The sequence below is a fragment of the Pan paniscus genome, chromosome 20 (genome assembly GCF_029289425.2).
Source record: "Pan paniscus chromosome 20, NHGRI_mPanPan1-v2.0_pri, whole genome shotgun sequence".
NCBI classification, from domain to species: Eukaryota; Metazoa; Chordata; class Mammalia; order Primates; family Hominidae; genus Pan; species Pan paniscus.
Window position 1 is genome coordinate 42,485,355 of NC_073269.2, and position 25,418 is coordinate 42,510,772.

The following is a 25,418-nucleotide window of genomic DNA, read 5'->3' on the forward strand; positions in this document are numbered from 1 at the left end:
GCAAATACATACTGTTTTCCTGTTCCAGAAAGAAAAAACAAAAAAACCACTTCTATAGAGAAAAGGCACCTAAAATAATGCCTGTTACAAGTTGAATGGATTAGACAGATCTCAAACATAGACATTTCTGCCACAATCTTATATATGTGTACCTAAAAAACCTTATCTTCTACAAAAGTACACACTAAAAATTACTGTGTTCAGAAGAAAAATAGGCCCGGAGCAGGACCACTTAATTTTTTTTTTTTTTTTGGAGATGGAGTCTTGCTCTGTTGCCCAGGCTGGAGTGCAGTAGTGTGATCCCGGCTCACTGAAAGCTCCGCCTCCCAGGTTCATGCCATTCTCCTGCCTCAGCCTCCCAAGTAGCTGGGACTACCGGCACCTGCCACCACGCCCGGCTAATTTTTTTTTGTATTTTTTAGTAGGGACGGGGTTTCACCGTGTTAGCCAGGATGGTATCGATCTCCTGACCTCGTGATCCACCTGCCTCGGCCTCCCAAAGTGCTGGGATTACAGGAGTGAGCCACTGCGCCCGGCGAGGACCACTTCATTCTATGCCTTTTTTTTTTTTTTTTTTTTTTGAGACACAGTCTTGCTCTGTCACCCAGGCTGGAGTGCAGTGGCACAATCTCGGCTCACTGCAACCTCTGCCTCCCGGGTTCAAGCAATTCTCCTGCCTCAGCCCTCCTAGTAGCTGGGATTACAGGCACACACCCCCAAGCCCGGCTAATATTTTTGTGTGTATTTTTAGTAGAGACAGGGTTTCACCATGTTGGCCAGACTGGTCTCGAACTCCTGACCTCAGGTGATCCGCCCGCCTCAGCCTTCCAAAGTGCTGGGATTACAGGTGTGAGCCACCATGCCCAGCCAATTCTATGCATCTTTAATCAGTAGAACACTAACAAATAAAATAGTTGACATCTAAAGGGATAAACCAAAAGACAGCTCAGCATGGCTAAAATCCACTTCATGTGTATTAAAATGCCCAAAAATAAAGAGACAATGCTAGACTTCAGGTCCTGAGACACTGTACATGAAAATAAAGCCCAGAGCCAGTGAGGACATCATTAAGGTGGGAGTAAGGTAAAGTGCAGCCTGTCTTTAGATAAGAGGCCATGCAAGGTTGATGGTACATTCCTCTGGGGAGGGAGCCCTGGGTGCAGACATTTATTACTAATTTTCTTAAAACAGGGGTGAAAGGGCTCCTGATAATAAAGCATCATGTAGAAGGCCTTTGTCTTTCCTACTGAACATTATAAATATACCTCCACTAAGCTAGCTCCACTGGACTAGGAAAATTACTCATGAGCCAATCATCTTCTACATTATACACAATTCTTTTGTCACTATTCTGCTAATGTGTACCATGGGACAGATTGCACTGTCATCATTTTGAAAAAGGGAAACACAGCAAATAAAGAGTCCAGGAGTGCAGGCAGGGCTGGTGATTAGGAAAGCAAGTCAAATCAGTGAAGCCCTGTTTTAAGTGTGGATAAGAATCACCTAGAGATTTGTTTAAACTATGCAGAGGTGTTTTTAACTGACTGAAACCATCTATAGGACAAAGTCCTGGGCAAGTAATTGTTTTGTTCTTGTTTATATTCTTCAAGAAATTATTGGGATGCTGATCAATATTTGAGTCTCTCTGTTTAAATGTTTTCAATGCTATCTCTTTACCATTAGAATAAAATATAAATACCTGAGCATAAATAATAAAGCTGCTGCTTGTCAACAAATATCTTCTCCCATTTATTCTCTCTGTTCATAGCATACTGGCCTCTTTCAACGCACAAAATGCCCCACAACTGTTCCAAATAAATAGGACTCTTCACAGGCTGCTCCTTCTTTGAGGAATCCTCTGACACTGCATGGTTGGCTGGTTTTCATTCTCAGCCTCAAATCAAAATCACTTCTTCACAAAGGCTAGTCCTGCTGGCCCTATTTAAGTCTATGCACTTTACTCTTGTCTTACTCCATTTTCTGTTGCTTATAATGAAGTATCTGAAAATGGATAATTTATAAAGAAAAGGAATGTATTATTATTATTTCTACTCTACTCTGACAGATTAAGGAGTTTATTTCTTAACAATTATGGGGGCTGAGAACTCCAAAGTTGAGGGACTGCATCTGGTGAGGGCCTTCTTGCTGGTGACAACCCTGCAGAGTCCCAAGGCAGCGCACAGACCATCAATGGGTAATGGGGGCTGAGTGTGCCAGCTCAGGTGTCTCTTTTGCTTCTTACGAAGCCATGTGTCCCACTCCCATAATAACTCATTAATCCATTAAGCCATGAAAGCCCTTGTGACCCATTCACCCCTCATAGATCCCACCCATTGGGGATTAAGTTTCAACATGAGTTTTGGAGGAGACAAACAGTCAAACCACACTCTATCTTAGCACACTCTTTCTCTTTTCTTTGTTTTTTTGAGATGGAGTTTCTTGTTGCCCAGGCTGGAGTGCAGTGGCACAATCTCAGCTCACTGCAACCTCTGCCTCCTGGGTTCAAGTAATTCTCCTGCCTCAACCTCCCCAGTAGCTGGGATTACAGGCACCCACCACCAGGCTCGGCTAATTTTTCTGTATTTTTAGTAGAGACAGGGTTTCACCATGTTGTCCAGGCTGGTCTCGAACTCCTGACCTCAGACGATCTGCCCACCTCGGCCTCCCAAAGTGCTGGGATTACAGTGCGAGACACTGCACCTGGCCATGCACATTCTTTTTCATATTTATAACACTTTCTCCAATTTTTGAATCATATGTTTATTAATTTTCTCATATTATTCTGTTAGTTTAGTTAGTCTGTTAGTTAAGTGTTATCCTTGAACTACCCCCAGGGCAGAAACAATCTCTATTATCACCATTAATTAGCAAATCCCAAATACATAATAGATATTACCAGTTTAATTCTCATAATTATATAATCATTAATTAATAGGTATATCTGCCTCTAATCTTTATACCAGAGCTCCCCAACCCCCAGGCCACAGACCAGTCCATGGTCTGTTGGGAACCGGGCTGCACAGCAGAAGGTGAGCAGCAGGTGAGCGAGCATGACCGCCTGAGCTCGGCCTCCTGTCAGATCAGCGGTGACTAGATTCTCATAGGAGCATGAACCTTATTGTGAACTGTGTATGTGAGGGATCTAGGTTGCACACTCCTTATGAGAATCTAATGCCTGATTATCTGAGGTGGAACAGTTTCATCCCAAAACCATGTACCATTTTCTCCCGCTCCAGTCCATGGAAACATTGTCTTTCACAAAACCGGTCCCTGGTGTCAAAAAGGTAGGGACTGCTACTTTATACCATATTATAATGATTTACTTATCTCTGATAGAATTTATACTATGACTTATCAATGCTACACTTACTCAAACTTTTGTTGGCCGGGCACTGTGGCTCACACCTATAATCCCAGCACTTTGGGAGGCCGAGGGGGCAGATCGCCTGAGGTCGGGAGTTCAAGAACAGCCTGACCCACTTGGAGAGAAACCCCATCTCTACTAAAAATACAAAATTAGCCGAGCGTTGTGGCAAATGCCTGTAATCTTAGCTACTCGGGAGGCTGAGGCAGGAAAATTGCTTGAATCCGGGAGGCGGAGGTTGGGGTGAGCCAAGATTGTGCCATTGCACTCCAGCGTGAGCAACAAGAGTGAAACTCCATCTCAAACAAAACAAAACAAAACAAAACTTTTGTTCCTTCATAACCTCCCCATGTGTGGTCCTATCCATTCCCATGTAGCCAACGCAACTAAAGTATTTTTTTTTCAATCATGCTAACATTGAAAGGCTTATGAAATCCTGAGCAAAAAGTCATGGTAAATGTCAAGTACAGCAGACTGACTATAAAAAATGGAAGGGCATCTGGGGTCACCTGAATGCAACAGAGTAAAAATAGAGGCTATGTTGGATGTGGGCTTGAAGATCATGATCCAGATGGGGTACTTTCATGAAGAAAATCGAAAATGCTGAATGAAGTAAGCAAAGACATGGGTTGAGATGGTATAGGAAAGGAGGAGAATTTTTTTCTGTGACTACAGTATAAATGTGTAAAACTGGTGAAATGACCCAAAGAATAGTTTGTGATCACTGCAAGACAAAATAGGAAAAAACAAAATCATGAAACCAAAAGACATCTTCACTTCAGATTTTAAAACTCTTTCCTAAATATAGAACAGTAATATTGAAAAATACTACATTATAGAGAACCTACGAAATATAGCTACAGATCTTAGAAGAAATTTTATAGATACATTTAAATTCTTAGAGCAATAGAAATGAAGGAAAATATACGAGTATCCCACACAAAAGTTAGAAAAAGAACAACAAAGTATACTGAGGAACAAAGAATGAAGAAATAGATTAAAATGAAAGCAGAATTTCATTAATTAGATAACAGAAATGAAAGACATATAAAAAATCCAGGTTGGCCAGGCACGATGACTCATGCCTGTAAACCCAGCACTTTGGGAGGCTGAGGCTGGAGGATTGCTTGAGCCCAGGAGTTCAAGACCAGTCTGGGCAACATGGCAAAACCCTATCTCTACAAAAAATTAGCCAGGCATGGTGGTGCTTGCTTATAGTCCCAGCTACTTGGAAGACTGAGGGAAAGAGGATCGTCTGAGCCCGGGAGGCGGACATTGCAATGAGCCATGATTATGCCACTGCCTGGGTGACAGAGCGACAACCTGTCTCAAAACAAACAAACAAAAAACCCAGGTTGTTTGGAAAACAAAAACAAAAACAAAACAAAACAAAAAAACAAAAAACAAAAACAAAAACAATCAGTGGAACATAACCATTAGCTAAGATAATAAGAGAAAAAGGAAAGCATTCAAACAAAATAAAAAATGGCCACTAGCTATTCAGTGACAACTCCCCATAGAGCTCTCACTTTTTTTTTTTGAGACAGAGTCTCGCTCTGTCGCCAGGCTGGAGTGTAGTGTGGCGCAGTCTCAGCTCACTGCAACCTCTGCCTCCCGGGTTCAAGTGATCCTCCTGCCTCAGCCTCCTGAGTAGGTGGGACTACAGGTGTTTGCTACCATGTCCAGCTAATTTTTTGTATTTTTAGTGGAAACGGGGTTTCACCATGTTGGCCAGGATGGTCTTGATCTATTGACCTCGTGATCCACCTGCCTCAGCCTCCCAAAGTGCTGGGATTACAGGCGTGAGCCACTGCGCCCAGCCGCTCTCACATTTTTTGTACATCTTGTTGGCAGAAGCACTACCTACCTTTGTTCTGGGATATCTTTTCAAGAATGTTTCTATACTATAACAAACAGCCTTGCAAGGTAGAGATAACGTCTCTGGATCAATAGGCAGGTTCGCTTGCTTGTTCAGGATAATAAAGGTAATGTCTCCTTCCAAGCTAAGGCTACGCACACTTATTGCCCACGATGAATGATTTGGGTTCTTTAAGCTCAGTGTTCCTTTTCTATAAGGCAGCTCACTGCATGCTCAGGAACTATCTAGACCCATCCTTATCAGCCTCATGTGACTTGCAGGCAAGGAGGAACTGCTGGCTGTGCTGAGAGCAATCAAATCCTTTGTCTTTGACTGAGAGCATGTGTTTCCTGCCAGCATCCATGACACTACGGCAAGCTAACTTGTCAGCTTGCAAGTAGGGTGAAGTTGTAGAAATAACATAGTTCTTGACACATGTAAATAACTAACAAAACAGAATATTTTGAAAATTATAAGGGACTACTATGACAACCAAGGCTAATTACTAACAAAGTATAGAAAAAGTATTCAAGGCTGGGCGCAATGGCTCACGTCTGTAATCCCAGCACTTTGGGAGGCCGAGGAGGGTGGATTGCTTGAGGTCAGGAGTTCGAGACCAGCCTGGCCAATATGGTGAAACCTCGTCTCTACAAAAACTACAAAAATTAGCCAGGTGTGCTGGAAGGCGCCTATAGTCCCAGTTACTCGGGAGGCTGGGGCAGGAAATCACTTGAACCCAGGAGGCAGAGGTTGCAATGAGCCGAGATCACGCCACTGCACTATAGCCTGGGTGACAGAGTGAGGCTCCATCTCAAAAAAAACAAAGAAAAGAAAGAAAGAAAAAGAAAAAGTAATCAAAGACCCACTCCAAAAATTATTTTGAAGGTTATCAAAACTTGAGAAAGCACTCAATTATATTTAAAGTGGCCCCGAACATTTTATAAAACCTAATACTCCAAGTTATCTTTGAGTATAAAAATGAAATCAGGCTGTGCGCAGTGGCTCACGCCTGTCAATCCAGCACTTTGGGAGGCCAAGGCAGGCAGATCACCTGAGGTCGGGAGTTTGAGACCAGCCTGGCCAACATGGTGAAACTCTGTCGTACTAAAAATACAAAAATTAGCTGGGTGTGGTGGCACGTGCCTGTAACCCCAGCTACTCGGGAGGCTGAGGCAGGAGAACCTCTTGAACCTGGGAGGTGGAGGTTGAGGTGAGCCAATATCATGCCACTGCACTCCAGCCTGGGCAACAGAGTGAGAAAAAAAAGTCTTCTTTCTCTTTGCCCACACATATTCCCTTAGAAAAGTCCATTTCTAATGGCTTTCTTTGGTCACCAGATAGTCACATAGAATAGGCAAAGCCTACAGAACAGAAAAATAAGTAATTGGCTGCCATGTAATAATACTACAGGAATTTGAATTAAGGATTGACATTTCATTTTAAATGAAATTGTGTAACTGGCTTTTAAGTACATTTTAAAAGGATTGGGTAGGTATTTGGGTGGATACTTCTGTTTGAGGTGTTCAAGCCACAAATATACAAATATATAGCTATCACTGATAAACCTGGGAAGCTGACCCCTTTAGGTTAAGTTGGCCTTCATGAGATCAGAATGCCCAGCACCTGTGTATCAGGGTAACACCAGCTGACTCCTTGATACAGAGGTTCTGGAGGATGTCTTACCAGGACAGTCAGGGAAGTCAGGATTTTGTTTGTTTGTTTGGAGACGGAGTCTCACTCTGTCACCCAGGCTAGAGTGCAGTGGCACAATCTTGGCTCACTGCAACCTCCGCCTCCTGGATTCAAGCGATTCTCCTGCCTCAGCCTCCCGAGTAGCTGGGATTACAGGTATGCACCACCACGCCCTGCTAATTTTTGTATTTTTTGTAGAGACGGTTTCATCACGTTAGCCAGGCTGGTCTCGAACTCCAGAGTCAGGATTTGACCCCGCCTGTGCTGCAACCTTCTGGGACCTCCTGTAGGAGGTGCTATACCTGCTTTGGAAGAAGCAGCTCTCAGAGGAAATAACACCAACTGGTTCCTCCCCAAGAGATCCCAGAAACAAGAGGTGGAACTTAAGCTGGCTTGTATTTTTTTTATCAATGCTCTGACTCTGTATCTCAGTGGAAAATTCTATTCAACAAGAAGAGGAGGGCTGGGCACAGTGGCTCACACCTGTAATCCCAGCACTTTGGGAGGCCGAGGTGGGCAGATCGCCTGAGGTCAGGAGTTCAAGACCAGCCTGGCCAACGTGGTGAAACCCCATCTCTACTAAAAATACAAAAAATTAGCTGGGTGTAGTGCCACATGCCTGTAATTCCAGCTACTCGGGAAGCTGAGGCAGGAGAATCACTCGAACCCAGGAGAGGCGGAGGTTGCAGTGAGCCAAGATTACGCCATTGCATTCCAGCCTGGGCTATAAGAGGGGAACTCTGTCTCAAAAAAAAAAAAAAAAAAAAAAAAAAAACAGGAAGAACATAATTTCTCCTCTAGAACTAAAAAATATTTGTATTTTATCAGAATAATATACCAGTTTAATTAATAATTCCCTTAACGCCCTTTGAAAATGTGAATTTACAGGCTGGGCACAGTGGCTCACGCCTGTAATCCCAGCACTCTGGGAGGCTGAGGTGGGTAGATCACCTGAGCTCAGGAGTTTGAGCCCAGCCTGGGCAACATGGCAAAACCCCATCTCTACTAAACATACAAAAAATTAGCCAGGCGTGGTGGTGTGCACCTATAATCCCAGCTACTCAGGAGGCTGAGGCAGGAGTATCACCTGAACCTCAGGAGGCAGAGGCCACAGTGAGCCAAGATGGCACCACTGCACTCCAGCCTGGGTCGCAGAGCAAGACTCTGTCTCAAAAAAAAATATATATATATATAATATATATATAATATATACTATGTATATTATCTATAAATATTAAAATGAAAATGAAAAATCTAACGGACAGCTTTAACAACAGCTTAGAATTAGCACAAGAGAAGACTAGTGAATAGAGACATGGATTTGAAGAAGATATCAAGGTTGAAAGGAATAAAAAAGAACAATAGATAGGCTGAGCACGGTGGCTCACGCCTGTAATCCCAACACTTCAGGAGGCCAAGGCGGGCAGACTGCTTTGAACTCAAACTCCACAAGTTTGAGACCAGCATGGCCAGCATGGTGAAACCCTGTCTCTACTAAAAATACACACACAAAAAAGTAGCCGGGTGTGGTGGTGCTTGAGCCCGGGAAGTGGAGTCTGCAGTGAGCTGAGATTGTGCCACTGCACCCCAGCCTGGAAAACAGAGCCACACTCTGTCTCAAAAAAAAAAAAAAAACACAACAGAAAAGAACATAAATGATACATGGGACAATGTTAAAGTGTCTAACATATGTGTAACTCACACAGAGAAAAGAACAAAAATGAGAAACAAACACTATCTGAAGATATAGTAACCAGAATTTTCCCAAACTGACAAAAGACATCAAACCCAAGATTTAAAAAAATTCCTAGCTGAGCCTAGTGACTCAGGCCTGTAATCTCAACAATTTGGGAAGCCAAGGAGGGAAAAATACTTGAGGCTAGGAGTTCAAGACCATCCTGGGCAACATAGGGAGACCCCCATCTCTAAAAAAATACAAAAGTTCACTGGGTGTGGTGGTGTGCACCTGTGGTCCAAGCTACTTGGGAGGCTGAGGTGGGAGGATCACTTGAGCCCAGGAGGGTGAGGCTGCCGTGAACTGAAATCATGCCACTGCACTCCAACCTGGGCATCCAAGCAAGACCCTGTCTTTAAAAAACCAAAAAAACAAAAAACGACTTCCTAAATACTTCAAGCAGATGACAACACAATATCCACCACACTACAAAACTACACCACAATATAGTTGGGATTTTTACATTGCACTGCAATAGAAAATTAGGCACACCACAGTAATCTGTTAAAAAAAATCCAAAAGCAGCTAAAGGGAAAAAATACCTCTAAAACAATATCTCTGAAGGAGTTACAATATAAGTGACAAACTACTACTCAATGGAAATAATGAAAGCCAGAAGACAAGGAGGGGATATTTGCTAAGAGAAAATAACTGCCAACTCAGAATTCTATTCTCCACAAAAATAGAGACAAAATTTTGTACCCTTTAAAAATTAAGATGTAATAAAGATATTTTCTAATAAAACCTAAGAGAATTTATTGCCAGTGGACACAATAAAATAAATACTAAGTAAGTTCTTTGGGTACACAGAAAATGGTTCCAGATAAAAGCAATGCAATGCAGAAAATAATAAGGAGCACTGTAAAAGGTAAATGTGTGGGCAAATGTAAAAAAAATTCACTACTTATTACAATAAGAAATTAATGCCCTGTGGGGATTAAAATGTGGAATTAAGATACATGACAACAGAGCTGGGTACAGTGGCTCAGGCCTGTAATCCCAGCACTTTGGGAGGCTGAGGTGGGCAGATCACCTGGGATCAGGAGTTCAAGACCAGCCTGGCCAGCATGGCGAAACCCCGTCTCTACTAAAAACTACAAAAATTAGCCGGCATGGTGGTGCATGCCTGTAGTCCCAGCTACTCTAGAGGCTGAGGTGGGAGAATCGCTTGAACCCAGGAGGCAGAGGTTGCAGTGAGCCAGGATCCCACCACTGCACTCCAGCCTAGGCAACAGAGCAAGACTGCATATCACAAAAAGAAAAAAAAAAGGTATATGACAACAAATGCACAAAAAACTGAGTACACATAAAAGGAATTAAAATACTATTAAGGGTTGTGTACAGTGGCTTACGCCTATAATCACAGTACTTTGGGAGGCTGAGACAGGAGGATCATCTGAGACCAAGAGTTTGAGACCAGCCTGGCCAACACAGTGAGACCCCCATCTCTAAAATAAAACAAATTAGCCGGGCATGGTGGTGTGTACCCGTAGTCCTACCTACCCAAGAGGCTGAAGTGGGAGAATTGCTTGAGCCCAGGAGTTTTGAGGTTGCAGTGAGCTATGATCACACCACTGCACTCCAGCCTGGGTGATGCAGTGAGACCTTGTCTCTAAAAATAAATGAATACATTTTTTAAAGATTCTATTAAGATCCGGCCGGGTGTGGTGGCTCACGCCTGTAATCCCAGCACTTTGGGAGGCCGAGGCGGGTGGATCACAAGGTCAGGATATCGAGACCATCCTGGCTAACACGGTGAAACCCCGTCTCTACTAAAAATACAAAAAAATTAGCCGGGCGTGGTGGTGAGCGCCTGTAGTCCCAGCTAGTCGGGAGGCTGAGGCAGGAGAATGGCGTGAACTCGGGAGGCAGAGCTTGCAGCGAGCCGAGATCGCGCCACTGCACTCCAGCCTGGGTGACGGAGCCAGACTCTGTCTCAAAAAAAAAAAAAAAAATTCTATTAAGATCCCTACAATTTTGAAAAAGATATAAAGAAGCTAATTTCAGGTTCAATGCAATAAGTAAATAATGTACTTGTTATTGTCTAAGGCAACCACAAGAAGAAAAATAAATGTATGTATAATGATCATGTTATAAAAGGAAAAACTAGAATAAAAATGCTTGATTAATCCAAAAAAGGCAGGAGAATGAAAAAAGTAAGAGCATATTAAGCAAACAGAAAAACATTGGGAACACAGCAGATTTAAACCCAAATATGTAAGAAAATTAATGAAATGTAGATGCATAAAATACATCAATTAATAGACAAAAATGACTGGGCACAGTGGCTCACACCTGTAATACCAGCACTTCGGGAGGCCAAGGTGGGAGAATCCCTTGAGGCCAGGAGTTTTAGAGCAACCTGGCAACACAGTGAGACACTGTCTCTACAAAAAATGCTTAAAAATTAGCCATGTGGGCTGGGCGCGGTGGCTCACACCTGTAATCCCAACACTTTGGGAGGCCGAGGCGGGCGGATCACAAGGCCAGGAGATCGAGACCATCATGGCTAACACGGTGAAACCCCGTCTCTACTAAAAATATAAAAAATTAGCCGGCCATGGTGGCAGGCGCCTGTAGTCCCAGCTACTTGGGAGGCTGAGGCAGAAGAATGGCGTGAACCCGGGAGGCGGAGCTTGCAGTGAGCCGAGATTGCGCCACTGCACTCCAGCCTGGGCGACAGAGCGAGACTCCGTCTCAAAAAAAAAAAGAAATTAGCCATGTGTGGTGGTGCGCACCTCTAGTCCCAACTACTCAGGAGGCTGAGGTGGGAGGATCCCTTGAGCCCAGGAAGTTGAGGCTGCAGTGAGCCATGTTCATGTCACTGCCCTCCAGCCTGAGGCAACAAAGCAAAACCCTATCTCGAAGAAAAAAAAAAGATCTTCCTTACCCACACTGGGGATGGGATGCTGTTTCCATTACTGGAGGCAGCCTAGTGCAGGCTGTTGCAGTACAAGCGCAGTAAGGGAAGTATTCAGAGAAGAGCAGCCCAGCATGTACCGGGCAAACCTATCAGGAATCTAACATTTTCTCTCAGCCTCCCACTAGTACCATTCTCAGCAAAACCACTATCATCTTCAATGTGGACAAATGAAATAGCCTCCTAGTGGGTCTTCCAACTATCCATCATGCCCTTATTCAATCTATTCTCTGTAGAGTGGTAATTATTTAAAAATCAGCTCATGTAGGCCGGGTGTGGTGGCTCACGCCTGTAATTCCAGCACTTTGGGAGGCCGAGGCAGGCAGATGACGAGGTCAGGCGTTCGAGACCAGCCTGACCAACACGCTGAAACCCCATCTCTACTAAAAATACAAAAATTATCTGAGCGTGGTAGCGTGTGCCTGTAATCCCAGCTACTCGGGAGGCTGAGGCAGGACAATCGCTTGAACCAGGAGGCGGAGGTTGCAGTGAGCCGAGATTGCGCCACTACACTCCAGTCTGGGTGACAGAGTGAGACTCCATCTCAAAAAAAAAAAAAAAAAAATCAGCTCATGTTACTCCCCTGCTCAAAAATCTCCAGCAGCTTTCTACCACACTTAAAATAAAAAAAAGTCAGATGCAGCTGAGTGCAGTGGCTCACACCTGTAATCCCAGCACTTTGGGAGACTGAGGTGGGAGGATCGCTTGAGCCTAGGAGTTCAAGACCCGCCTGGGCAACATAGCAAAACTCCCGTCTCTACAAAAAATACAAAAATTTTCCAGCGGTGGTGGCATGCGCCTGTAGTCCCAGCTACTTGGGAGGCTGAGGTGGGACGATCACTTGAACCCAGGAGTTCAAGGCTGCAGTGAGTCATGATCACACCACTGCACTCCAGCCTGGGCAACAGAACAAGACCCTGTCTCAAAAAAAAAAAAAAAAAAAAAAAAAGCCGGGCACAGTGGCTCATATCTGTAATCCCAACACTTTGGGAGGCCGAGGCGGGTAGATTATAAGGTCAGGAGTTCAAGACCAGCCTGGCCAACATGGTGAAACCTTGTCTTTACTAAAAATACAAAAATTAGCCAAGCGCGGTGGTGGGCACCTGTAATCCCAGCTACTTAGAAGGCTGAGACAGGAGTATCGCCTGAACCTGGGAGGTGGAGATTGCAGTGAGCTGAGATGGTGCAACTGCACTCCAGGCTGGGCGACAGAGAGAGATTCCGTCTCAAAAAAAAAAAAAAAAAAAAGTCAAATGCCTTCTCCTATGATATACAAACCATTACATGATCTCGCTCTTGCCTAACATTATCTTGTTTCTACACCTTTCACTTACCTTTTGAATAAGCATCTTAATCATCTTGGGCTTCTTGCAGTTCCTCAAAAATACAAAGCTCCCCTCACCCCACCCAAAAGCCTTTGTATTTGCTGTTCTCTGCCAGGAATGCCGTTGCTTTAGATATTCATATGGCCTGGGCTCTTTTTTCATGTCACTATTCAAGTATCACCTCCTCAAAATGTCCTGACCACCCTATTTAAAACATCCCTATCTCTACTTGCCAACTTCCATTCTCACCCAGGCTGGAATGCAGCAGCATGATCTCGGCTCACTGCAACCTCCACCTCCCAGGTTCAAGCGATACTTCTACCTCAGCCTCCTGAGTAGCTGGGACTACAGGCGTGTGCCACCATGCCCAGCTAATTTTCGTATTTTCAGTAGAGACAGGTTTCACCATGTTGGCCAGGCTGGTCTTGAACTCCTGGCCTCAAGTGATCCTCCCACCTCAGCCTCTCAAAGTGCTGGGATTACAGGCACGAAGCCACTGCGCCTGGCCCTTCTTACTTTTCTTAATACTTGTCCCTACCTAATATTATGTATTGATGTACTTGTTTACTTAATGTCCTTACTCCTATTAAGATGTAAGCAACATGATTGCTGGGACCCATGACTCTCATTCACATCTGCTCCACTGGTGTCCAGCACAACACCTAGTTCCAACTAGGCACTCAAGTATTTGCCAAATAAATAAAGGAATATATTTCTAGCCAATGAAAGACATATCAACCTAATCATAATAGAAGCTAGAAAGAAACTGGGTCCTAAATATGGACTGAACTCTGTTCCCCTAAAATTTGAATGTTGAGCCCTAACTAGCTGTATGTGGAGATGGGGCTTTTAGGAGGTAATTAAGGTTAAAGGAGGCCTAGAGGTGGGGTCCTAATCCACTAGAATTACTGGCCTTGTAAGAAGAGGAAGAGGGCCAGGTGCAGTGGCTCGCGCCTGTAATCCCAGCACCTTGGGAGGCTGAGGTATGAGGATCACTTGAGCCCAGGAGTTCAAGACCAGCCTAGGGAATACAGGGAGATCTCTGTCACTATAAATTTTTTTTTTTTAAGTAGCTAAGTGTGGAGGCATGTGCCAGTAAACCCAGCTACTCAGGAGGCTGAGACGGGAGGATTGCTTGGGCCCAGGAGTTCGAGACTGCAGTGAGCTGTGATGGCACCATTGCACTCCAGCCTGGGCAACACAGGGAAGCCCTGTCTCAAAAAAAAAAAGAAGAAGAAAAAAGGAAGAGAGTGACCTCTTTCTCTCTCTGTGTCATATGAGGATACAACAAGAAGGCAGCTGCCTGCAAGCCAGGAAGAGAGACTTCACCAGAACCTGGCACCCTGATTTTGGACTTCCAGCATCTAGAATTGTGAGAAAATACAAATCTGGTGTTTAAGCCACCCAGACTATGGTATTCTGTTACAGCAGCTTAAGATGATACAGATTTAAATAGAGATGAAACTGTAGTCACCGATCAAAAAAAAGAGTAGCCCCTCTCTTTGTCAAATCTTTTCCCCATTCCCCTCAACAGCATCCTTAAAATTTTTTTTATTTTAAAATAATTATAGATCCATGGGAAGTTGCACAAAATGTACAGAAAAGTCCTGTGTAGACTTCACCCAGCCCCTCCCAGTGTTAACATCTTAGGTAAGTATAGCACAATATTCAAAACAAGAAATTAATGGGGCTGGGCGCAGTAGCTCATGCCTCTAATCCTAGCACTTTGGGAGGCTGAGGTGGATGGATCACCTGAGGTCAGGAGTTCGAAACCAGACTGGCCAACATGGTGAAACTCCCTCTCTACTAAAAATACAAAATTAGGTGGTGGCGCATGCCTATAATCTCAGCTACTTGAGAGGCTGAGGTAGGAGAATCGCATAAACCTGGGAGACAGAGGTTGCAGTGAGCCGAGATCCCGCCACTGCACTCCAGCGTAGGTGACAGAGCGAGACTCTGTCTCAAAAAAAAAAAAAAGAAAGAAATTAATGTTGGTATATTCCATAGAGCTTACTTAGACTTCACCAGTTCTATGTGCACTCATGTGTGTTTATGTGCATAGCTCTATGCAATTTTATCACAGGTAGCCTGGCAAAACCACCACCAAAATCAAGATACTCACCTGTACCATGACTGCAAGATTTCCTCATGTTACCCCTTTCTAACCCGAACCATCCTCTCCACCCTACATCCCTACCCTTGGAAACCACTAATTTGTTTTTCCATCTCTATGTGATTTTGCAAATATTACATAAATAAAGTCATGTAGTGCATAACCATTTGTGATTGATTTTGTCACTCAGAATAATTTCCTTGAAATTCACCCAAGTTGTTGCATGTATCAAGAGTTTATTCCTTACTGTTGCTCAGTTTATTCATGGTATTGGTGTGCCTTTCAATCAGTTTTAATTGGGCTACTTATCATTTAGCACTGAGCTGTGTATATACTAGATACTGGTCCCTTGTCAGATATGTTTTACAACTATTACTCTCCCAGTCTGTGACTTACCCATTCATCTGCTTATTGGTATATTCTGATGAGACAAAGTTTTCAATTTGGATAAAGTCTAATGTATTAATTTTTTATTTATTTATTTTGAGACAGAGTCCCACTCTGTCACCCAGGCTGGAGTGCAGTGGTGTGATCTTGGCTCACTGGAACCTCCACCTCCTGGGTTCAAGCGATTGTCCTGCCTCAGCCTCCCGAGTAGCTGGGATTACAGGCGCATGACACCATGCCCAGCTAATTTTTGTATTTTCAGTAGAGATCAGGTTTCGCCATGTTGGCCAGGCTGGTCTCAAACTCCCAATATCAGGTGATCTGCCCGCCTTGGCCTCCCAAAGTGCTAGGATTACAGGTGTAAGCCACTGTGCCCGGTCTGATTTTTTTTATTTTTATGGTTATTGTTTTCACTCAAGAAACCTTTGCCTACTCCCAAGTCATAAGTTGGGACACTCATCACTGTCCTGTTTCCCTCTAAAAACTTTATGATTTTAGCTTTTATATGTAGGTCTAAAAACCATCTCAAATTAATTTTGGTATGAGGTAAAAGCTGAGAGGTTTGTTTATTTGTTTCCCCAGTTATTCCAGTACTATTTGTTGAAAAGCCTTTCTTCTCCCCATTGGAATGCTTTGGCATCTTTGTCAAACAATAAATGACCCTTTAGTGTGTGTGTGGCAGGGTATGTTTCTAGGACCTCTGTTCTGTTTTGTTCGGTGATCTTTGCCAATAACATACTGTCTTGATCACTGTAGTTTTAATAAATCCTGAAGTTTTTTTTTTTGTTTTTTTTTTTGAGATAAGAGTCTCACTCTGTCACCCAGGCTGGAGTGCAGTGGCGTGATCTTGGCTCACTGCAACCTCCGCCTCCCAGGTTCAAGCGATTCTCCTTCCTCAGCCTCCCGAGTAGCGGGGACTACAGGCACATGCCATGCCAACACCCGGGTAATTTTAAATCTTGAAATATCTTGATGTCATGTCATCTAAGTCCTGTAATATGTTCTTATGTTTTTATGTTTTCAAGTTGCTTGGGATATGCTAAGTCATTTGTTATTTTGTATAAATCTTAGAATCTGCTTGCTAATTTCTACCAAAAAAAAAAAAGTCTGCTAGGATTATGACTGGAATTATACTGAATTAATAAAATTGAAATTTTTATGATACTGAGTCTTCCCATTCCACAAATGATTATTTCTATTTATTTAGGCCTTAATTTCTCTTAGCAATGGTCTATGGTTTTTAGCGTAGATGTCTTGCATATGTTTTATCAAACTCATTTCTTAGTATTTTATGTTTCTTAACACTCCCATAAATTGTTATTTCTTTTTTTTTTTTTTGCTTCTAGTATATAAAAACACAATTGATTTTGCTTATTTATTTATTTTTGACACAGAGTCTCACTCTGTCACCCAGGGTGGAGTGCAGTGGTGTGATCTCAGCTCACTGCAACCTCCGCTTCCCAGGTTCAAGAGATTCTCATGCCTCACCCTCCCCAGTAGCTGGGATTACAGGCTCGTACCACCATGCCTGGCTAATTTTTGTATTTTTAGTAGAGATGGGGTTTTACCATGTTGGCCAGGCTGGTCTTGAACTCCTGACCTCAGGTGATCCACCTGCCTCGGCCTTCCAAAGTACAGGGATTCCAGGCATGAGCCACCATGCCCGGCTCTGATCGATCTATCTATCTATCTATCTATCTATCTATCTATCTATCTATCATCTATCTATCTATCTGTCTATTTTATTTTTTGAGATGGAGTCTTGCTCTATCGTCTGAGCTGGAGTGCAGTGGTGTGATCTCGGCTCACTGCAAACTCCGCCTCCCGGGTTCAACCAATTCTCCCACCTCAGCCTCCTGACTAGCTGGGATTACAGGCGTGCGCCACTACATCCAGCTAATTTTTGTATTTTTAGTAGAGACGGGGTTTCACCATGTTGGCCAGGCTGGTCTCGAACTCCTGACCTCAAGTGATCTGCCTGCCTTGGCCTCTGAAAGTGCTAGGATTATATGTGTGAGCCACTGCACCCGGCCTGATTTTTTAATATTAACCTTTTATCCCATGACCTTATTGTGATTTTTCAATTATTACTTCGAATGGTTGTTGTCTTGATTCCTTAGGACTTTCTATGTACACAATCATGTCATCTCCAAATACAGACTTATGTCTTCCTTTTTGATCTTTATGTCTCATTTCTTTTTCTTTTGATAATGGATTTTTATAGTTTATAATGTATTTTTTAAATAGGTGCCCCTTACCAGATTGAGGAAGTTCCCTTCAATTTCTAGTTTGCTGAGAGCTTTTTATCATGAATGGATGTTGGATTTTGTCATATGCTATTTTTACATCTATGAAGATGATTGCTATGGTTTGAATGTTTGTTGCCTCCAAAACTCATGTTGAAAATTAATTCCTAATGGCAATATTGAGAGGTGGGGTTTTTAAGAGGTGACTGGGTCATGAGGGCTCTGCTCTCATGAATGGATGAACCTATTCATGGATTGGTGAGTTAATCGATTAACGGGTTATCACAGGATTGGGACTGATGACTTTATAAGAAGAAGAGAGGCCTCAACTAGCACATTTGCATGTTCAGCCCCCTTGCCATTTGATGCCCTGCAAAGCCTCGGAATTCAGCAGAGTCCCCAACAGCAAGAAGGCCCTCAATAGACACAGCCCTTTGAGGCTGGACTTCTCAACCTCCAAAACTGTAAGAAATAAATTCCTTTTCCTTATAAATTACTGAATTTCAAGGTATTCTGTTATAAACAACAGAAAGTGAACTAAGACAATGATCATACGGTCTTTCATTTTTTCTGTTAATATGCTGAATTAACAGGTAGAAAGAAATCCTACTTAATCATCATTTTTATATATCATTATATTTGATTTGTTAATATTTTATTAAAATTTTTATATCTATGTATGGAAAAGATGGGTTTATGCTTTTTTTGTAATGTCTTTCTTGGGTTATGGTATGAGTTATGTTGGCCTCATAAAATGCATTCCTTTTCTGAAGGAGTTTGTATAATACTGCTGCTATTTCTTCCTTAGATATTTAATAGAATTCACCAGTGAAACCATCTGGGGCTGGCATTTTCTTTGTGGAAGATTTCTGATAATGAATTCAATTACTTTAATAGCATAAGGGTATTCAATTTCTTTTTTATCTTGTGTCAGTTCCGGTAAGTTGTACTTTTCCAGAAATTTTAAAATTTCATTTAAGTTATCAAATTTACTGGCATAAAGTAATTCATGGCATTCTCTTATTATTCTTATTATTCTTCTTTTTTGGAGTCGGGGTAGAGTCCCACTCTGTCACTCAGGCTGGAGTGCAGTGGCGCGATCTTGGCTCACTGCAACCTCCGCCTCCCGGGTTCAAGCGACTCTTGTGTCTCAGCCACCTGAGTAGCTGGGACTACAGGTGCCCGCCACTATGCCCAGCTAATTTTCGTATTTTTAGTAGAGACAGTGTTTTGCTGCGTTGGCCAGACTGGTTTGGAACCCCTGACCTCAAGTGACCAGCCTGCCTCGGCCTCCCAAAACGCTGGGATTACCGGAGTGAGCCACCGCGCCCAGCCTCTTATTATTCTTTTAATGGCTATAGGATCTAAAGTGAAAATCCCTCTTTCATTCCTGATGTTAGTAATTTATGTTCTTTAAAAAGAGAGAATGTAAATTACTAGGTGTTTACCATCTTTGTTGATCTTTTCAAGAAATCAATTTTTGGCTTTATTAATTTTCTTTATTTCTTTTCTATTTTGCTGATTTCTGCTCTTATATTTATTTATTTTTTCTTCTACCAGGAATAGTTCTTCTCTTTAAAGCAGGATAGAAATATGAAAGATGAGAAACAGTGTTGCCTTCAAGATCAACAGAAAGTTCCTTTGCTAGTCCAGGCTTAAAAGATCTTAATTTGCTTCAAGTCCCAAGCCCTGCCTCCATAGGCCAGGGGCTTTTTGAAGAGAGACCCCAACATCTCAAGGGTGTGCCTCCACCCTAATCAGTTTAGCTATTACCTGCAGTAGTGATTTCTCAATGCCTGCTCAGCCCTCACTCACCAGGGCAGTATCTTCTTGTCCCTTCCCTCACAACCATCCCAGGTTCCTTCCTTTCTTCATCCAATAAGGTAATCACATCTGGTTTAGAAATGGAAGGTCCTGCTTAAAAGAAAAATGTGACATGGAATTATACACCAGAAAATCTTTAGATTTAGATTTGGTTAAATTTATAATTAACTACAGATCAATATGGCACTTTATAAAGCCTAAGAGCGAAGAATTGCAAGGGAGTTGAAGAATGCTCATATTAAGGGAACTTGAGGGTCACAAGGAATAGCCTGTAGGAGGTTAAATTAAGTATACTAAGGCCATTATATTAACCATCTGGTCAAGAACAGGCCTTAATATAATTTTACCTCACACAAGCTCTGTGGAAAGGCAGTATTGCGTGGAGGGAAGAACACAGACTGGATCCAGACTGCCTGGCTTCACATCCTGCCTTTGTTTCTGTGTTACCTAGCAAATTATTAACCTTTTGTGTCTATGTTTTCTCAAATAAAATGAAGATAATAATATCTTCTCATAGTGTTGTTGTGAGGGTTAATTAATAATGAACAATGCTTAGAATAATGTTTAAGCCCAAATATATGGTGATGTTTATTAACATATACACATAATATATGTATTAGCTATTAGCTATTTACTGTTATCATTTTGATGAGTGCATACTAAAAGGTTTTTTGAGACATTCTCAGATCTTTTCTAGGATATTCATTCAATGTTAAATGCCAGGCTTTTAGATTTTAATTTTCAATTACAAAGTAGGTAGAACTGCATATGTCTGTTATAGGAAACAGAATGTGTTTCAGGGTTTTTTCTGTTTGAGATAAAATCTCACTCTGTCACCCAGGCTGGAGTGCAATGGTGTGATCTCAACTCACTGCAACCTCAGTCTCCCAGCTTCCAGGAATTCTCCTGCCTCAGCCTCCCAAGTAGCTGGGATTATAGGCATGCGCCACCATGCCTGGCTAATTTTTGTATTTTTAGTAGAGATGGGGTTTCACCATGATGGCCAGGCTGGTCTGGAGCTCCTGACCTCAAGTGATCCACCCGATTCGGCCTCCTAAAGTGCTAGGATTACAGGCATGAGCCACTATGCCTGGCCTTGAGGTTTCTTTGAGATGGAGTCTCACTCTGTCGCCCAGGCTGGAATGCAGTTGTGTGATCTCAGCTCACTGCAACCTCCGCCTCCTGGGTTTAAGTGATTCTCCTGCCTCAGTCTCCCGAGTAGCTGGGATTACAGGCACGTGCCACCATGCCCGGCTATGAGTTTTAAATAACCTTTCTGGATCCATCTCACACTATGTTCTACAGATTCCTTTGATTTTTAGAGAAACTCAGAACCCCTATGTCTAGGTATTCTACTTGCAGATGGTGTGAAGCATTTATGTCAATTCTGAGCTCCAATATAAGGTGAAGTCTGGTTTCTTGAACAATGCTTTTGCCATATTCAAATCCATCCCCTTGGATACTAAGGAAATCAGGAATTACAGAGTCTGAAGGAAGTCTGAAGGGCATAGCAGACTGGACATGATGAAATGGAGAGGCCTAGTTCCAACCTGACAAAGCTTAAATCTTTCCTTTGAGAACAGAAAGCAGTTTTAGAGAGTTTTTCTAAATATAGTCCTGAAATTGACAGCAGAGAAAGCTAATATCATTTGGGAGAAGCAACCTTACCTAGTGAGATGAAGTTGCTGTAGTTCTCCCACATCACATCCCTATATAAGTCCCTCTGAGCAGGATCCAGGAATTCCCATTCTTCCTGTGAGAAGTCTATGGCCACATCCCTGAATGTCACTGAACCCTGAAAAAACAAACTCAGGTATTACTTGTGAAAATAAATTAAATACTTTTAAAATGGAAAGAGGGGAGATTGAGGAGTGCATTGCAGAGAGGGGTCAGATAGCATGCAAACAGCATTGGGCTGAAAACTTGTGACATGAGTAGGGGCCAGTAAGAAAATTAGTATTTCTCAAGCATTGAGCCTACATGTTCTTGAATAGTCCTGTGGCTATAGATATGACTACATTTTCATCCAAACATATCTAGAAATGAGTACATAACCCCAAAAAATCCTAATTAAATGAAATAGTGCACGCAAGCCTTTTGAATACTATGTGCCTCCACCATAAATTCTTTAAAAATATGAGGTCTTGAGGCCAGGTGCAGTGGCTCATGGCTATAATCCCAGCACTTTGGGAGGCCCAGATGAGAGGATCATTTGAGCCCGTAAGTTCAAGACCAGCTTCATCAACATCAGCAAGACCCTGTCTCTACAAAAAAAGAAATTTAAAAATTTAAAAATTTTTAAAAAAAGAAATATGAGGTCTTGGGCTCTCTTTTCCCTTTAATGATCATTTAAAAACATTGATAAAAATTTATCCCACATGTGCTACAAAATCCAAGAAGACAGATTCAAATTCATCACAAACTCGGGTTTTATTATAAACACTTTCTCTTTTATAACCAATTCTTTAGTAAACTTTCAAAAATTCGTTCGATGGCAGTCTACATTTTTAATATATTAGATTCTTTTTTCTTTAGATATTTTAATTCAATAAAATCTCGAAAGTCTTCCCCAATTCTCAACGTCTACAATATCTAATCTTTATGGATGTGAATAATCTTCTTGCTTGTCACCATCTATCATCTCTTGAACATTGTTTTTTTGTTCCTGAGTTACAGGACACTGAATCATGAAGATATCATAAAGATATCACCTGGACACCAGTATCAATCATATTCTTTTTTTTTTTTTTTTTTTTTTTTTTTGAGATGGAGTCTCGCTCTGTCGCCCAGGCTGGAGTGCGGTGGCGTGATCTCGGCTCATGGCAAGCTCCGCCTCCCAGGTTCACGCCATTCTCCTGCCTCAGCCTCCCAAGTAGCTGGGACTACACGCATCCGCCACCACGCCCGGCTAATTTTTTGTTGTATTTTTAGTAGAGACGGGGTTTCTCCGCGTTAATCAGGATGGTCTCGATTTCCTGACCTCGTGATCCGCCCGCCTCGGCTTCCCAAAGTGCTGGGATTACAGGCGTGAGCCACCGCGCCCGGCCCCCTGTATCAATCATTTTCAATGAGGAGTCATTTTGCTCCCCAAAAGACATCCGGCCATACCTGGAGACAATTTTGGTTGTCACAATCGGAGGAAAGGGTGTGAGTGTTACAGGCATCTAATGGGTAGACGCCAGGGACACTGTTAGACATCCTACAATGCACGGGACGGCCCCCTACAATAAAAGACTCCCCATCAAAATGTCAATAGTTCAGGCCAGGTGCAGTGGCTCAAGCCTGTAATCCCAGCACTTTGGGAGGCCAAGGCAGGCAGATCACTTGAGGTCAGGAGTTTGAGACCAACCTTGTCAACATGGTGAAACCCTGTCTCTACTAAAAACACAAAAATCACCTGGGTGTGGTGGTGGGAGCCTGTAATCTCAGCTACTCAGGAGGCTGACGCAGTAGAATCACTTGAACCCAGGAGACGGAGGTTGCAGTGAGCTGAGATCACACTACTGCACTCCAGCCTAGGCGATAGAGTAAGACTCGGTCTCAAAAAAAAAAAAAAAAGTCAATAGTTCCAAGGTTGAGAAATCCTGCTCTAGACCAGCACATCCTGTAAAAATACACAATGGACCTCGTTCCTGGCATTCTTCTCCACAGGAGGAAATCTCCATTGATTGAGGTATCTATTTGCAGTCCTATTCTGATCACATCCTATTCACCCTGTTGGTGAAGGAGGGATCCCTGACCTAAAAAGTACAAGACAATCAAATAGCCCACACCGGACAGATGAGATTGACAGCAATTTGTTCGATGCATATATTCAGAGCCTGAGAGAGGACATGATACATCATGCAGGGGCACAAGGGGATTGCATTCAAGAACAGCATGAACAAGCAGGGGGTGTGGGAGGCAGGCTTTACAGTAATAACAAGGTGAGGTGTTCCCTGGTTCCTGTAGTGGTATGTGATTGGCTTGTTTGAATAATTCCATAGGCTAGCAGGGAGGTGAAACCCATTAGGTTGAGGACCACGAGGGGTGTAACTGGTCTAGCTCACAGGAGAACTAGCTGGGTAGGAAGCCTTTCCCGCTGGGTGTGGGCATATCGGGTAAGAGCAGGGGAACTCATGGTTAGGCCTTTAGGGTCTTGACAAAGGTGTCAAGGCACACATGAAAGTTTAGGCCTTATCTTATAAGGCCCAATTACATCCCTACCCAATCCATCTAAAAGCTTTACATAGTATAGGGTCTCAACATACATAAAAACTAAGGTCAGTCAACACTAAATCCTATTCTATATACTTGAAAAACTCAGATCTGTGGAGAAGTTTAGAGTTTTCCCTATAAGCAGTCAGATAAGACCAAATTCTCTCTTTCATCAAATCACAGATCTTAAGGAAAGCTCAAACTAGGGACCTCCCACTTAACGTCAGTAATCCATTCCTGAAAATCAGACATTCTAACGATTAACCAGGTACCTATTTTCCCATCATTTTATTTTCTATTTACTTTCTTTCCTTCCTTCCTTCTTCTTTCTTTCTTTCCTTTTTCTTTTTTTTTTTTTTTTTTTTTTTTTGACAGGGTCTCACTCTGTTGCCCAGGCTGTTGCCTAGGCTGGAGTGCAGTGATGTGATCACAGCTCACTGCAACATTGAATTCCTGGCCTCAAGCAATGGCCTCCCAAAGGAGGGATTACAGGCGCGAGCCACTACACACGGCCTCCCATTATGTGAAATCAGAGCATTATAATGAGTTATATGTCAATTCCATCCCTCCAACTAGCTTCACACATTTTCCTCCAATATAGAACTATGGGACACAGTGGGTCAGTACACACACAACATCTTTGCTTTTAGTATTTTAATCATCTCTTTTACTAAATTCATTTTTCTCATTTGCTTTGTTTCTTTCTCCACAATTTTCTTCAATACTTTTCCAATCTTTTAGGAACTCATTTTACACTAGACAAAAATGAGAGCTACATGTGAAGCACAGTATGGAAAAGCGTTTCCAACAAGAACGTGATAGCAGGAACGGCTGACACTCAGGATGGTGCTCTGTTACCTCCTCAGTCACTAGCAGCACCAGGTACACACATGCCCTTGAATGATAGTTATACACATTTCAAAACATCTGCAGATGGTTCCATTGGTCTAACAACTGTATTTGGGATATAACAAGATTCTTCCTGGATGTTATTTTTGTTTTTAAAAAAAAGCATTGTATTGGATCAGGTGCAGTGGATCACACCTATAATGCCAATACTTTGGGAGGCTAAAGTGGGAGAATCACTTGAGCCCAGGAGTTCGAGTTCAGCTTAGGCAACATAGTGGGACCCCATCTCTACAAAAAATTTTAAAAATTAGCCAAGAGTGGTGGCACGTGCCTGTAGTCCCCAGTACTCAGGAGGCTGAGGTGGGAGGATCACCTGAGCCTGGGAGGTCGGGGCTGCAGTTAGTTGGGATCATACCACGCATTCCGGCCTGGGTGACTGAGTGAGACCTTGTGTCAAAAAAAAAAAAAAAGGCTGGGTGTCATGGCAGATGGTGGCTCATGCCTGTAATCCCAGCACTTTGGGAGGTAGAGGCAGGTGGATCACTTGAGGTCAGGAGTTTGAGACCAGCCTGGCCAACATGGTGAAACCCTGTCTCTACAAAAAAAAAACCACAAAAATTAGCTGGGAGTGGTGGTGGGCGCCTGTAACTCCAGGTACTCAGAAGGCTGAGGCAGGAGAATCGCTTGAACCCAGAAAGCGGAGGTTGCAGTGAGCCGAGATCCTGCCACTGCACTCCAGCCTGGGCGACAGAGCAAGACTCTGTCTCAAAAAAAAAAAAAAAAAATTGTATTGAACTATATGATTCCACTTGAACAAAGTTCTTGTTTTGTTTTGTCTTTTTGAGATAGGGTCTGGCTCTGTCATCCAGGCTGGAGTGCAATGGTGCGATCTCGGTTCACTGTAACCT

The 25,418-nt window shown here is 42.8% G+C and overlaps 1 protein-coding gene across 6 annotated transcripts in view; it reads right to left on the minus strand.

The window, feature by feature from the left end:
• The window catches only part of ZFP14 (ZFP14 zinc finger protein), a 54,955-nt gene that overhangs the window by 16,727 nt on the left and 12,810 nt on the right, over positions 1–25,418 (minus strand). For 5 of the 6 annotated variants that reach the window (XM_055103071.3, XM_008960790.7, XM_055103070.3 and 2 more), the window contains exons 3-4: positions 21,133–21,259; positions 19,456–19,557 (exon numbers count right to left, since the gene is read on the minus strand). In XM_055103071.3, the coding sequence (XP_054959046.1) occupies positions 19,456–19,557; positions 21,133–21,259 (229 nt within the window). The remainder of the gene's footprint in view (positions 1–19,455; positions 19,558–21,132; positions 21,260–25,418) is intronic. The other variant, XM_008960791.5, reaches the window with a different exon arrangement.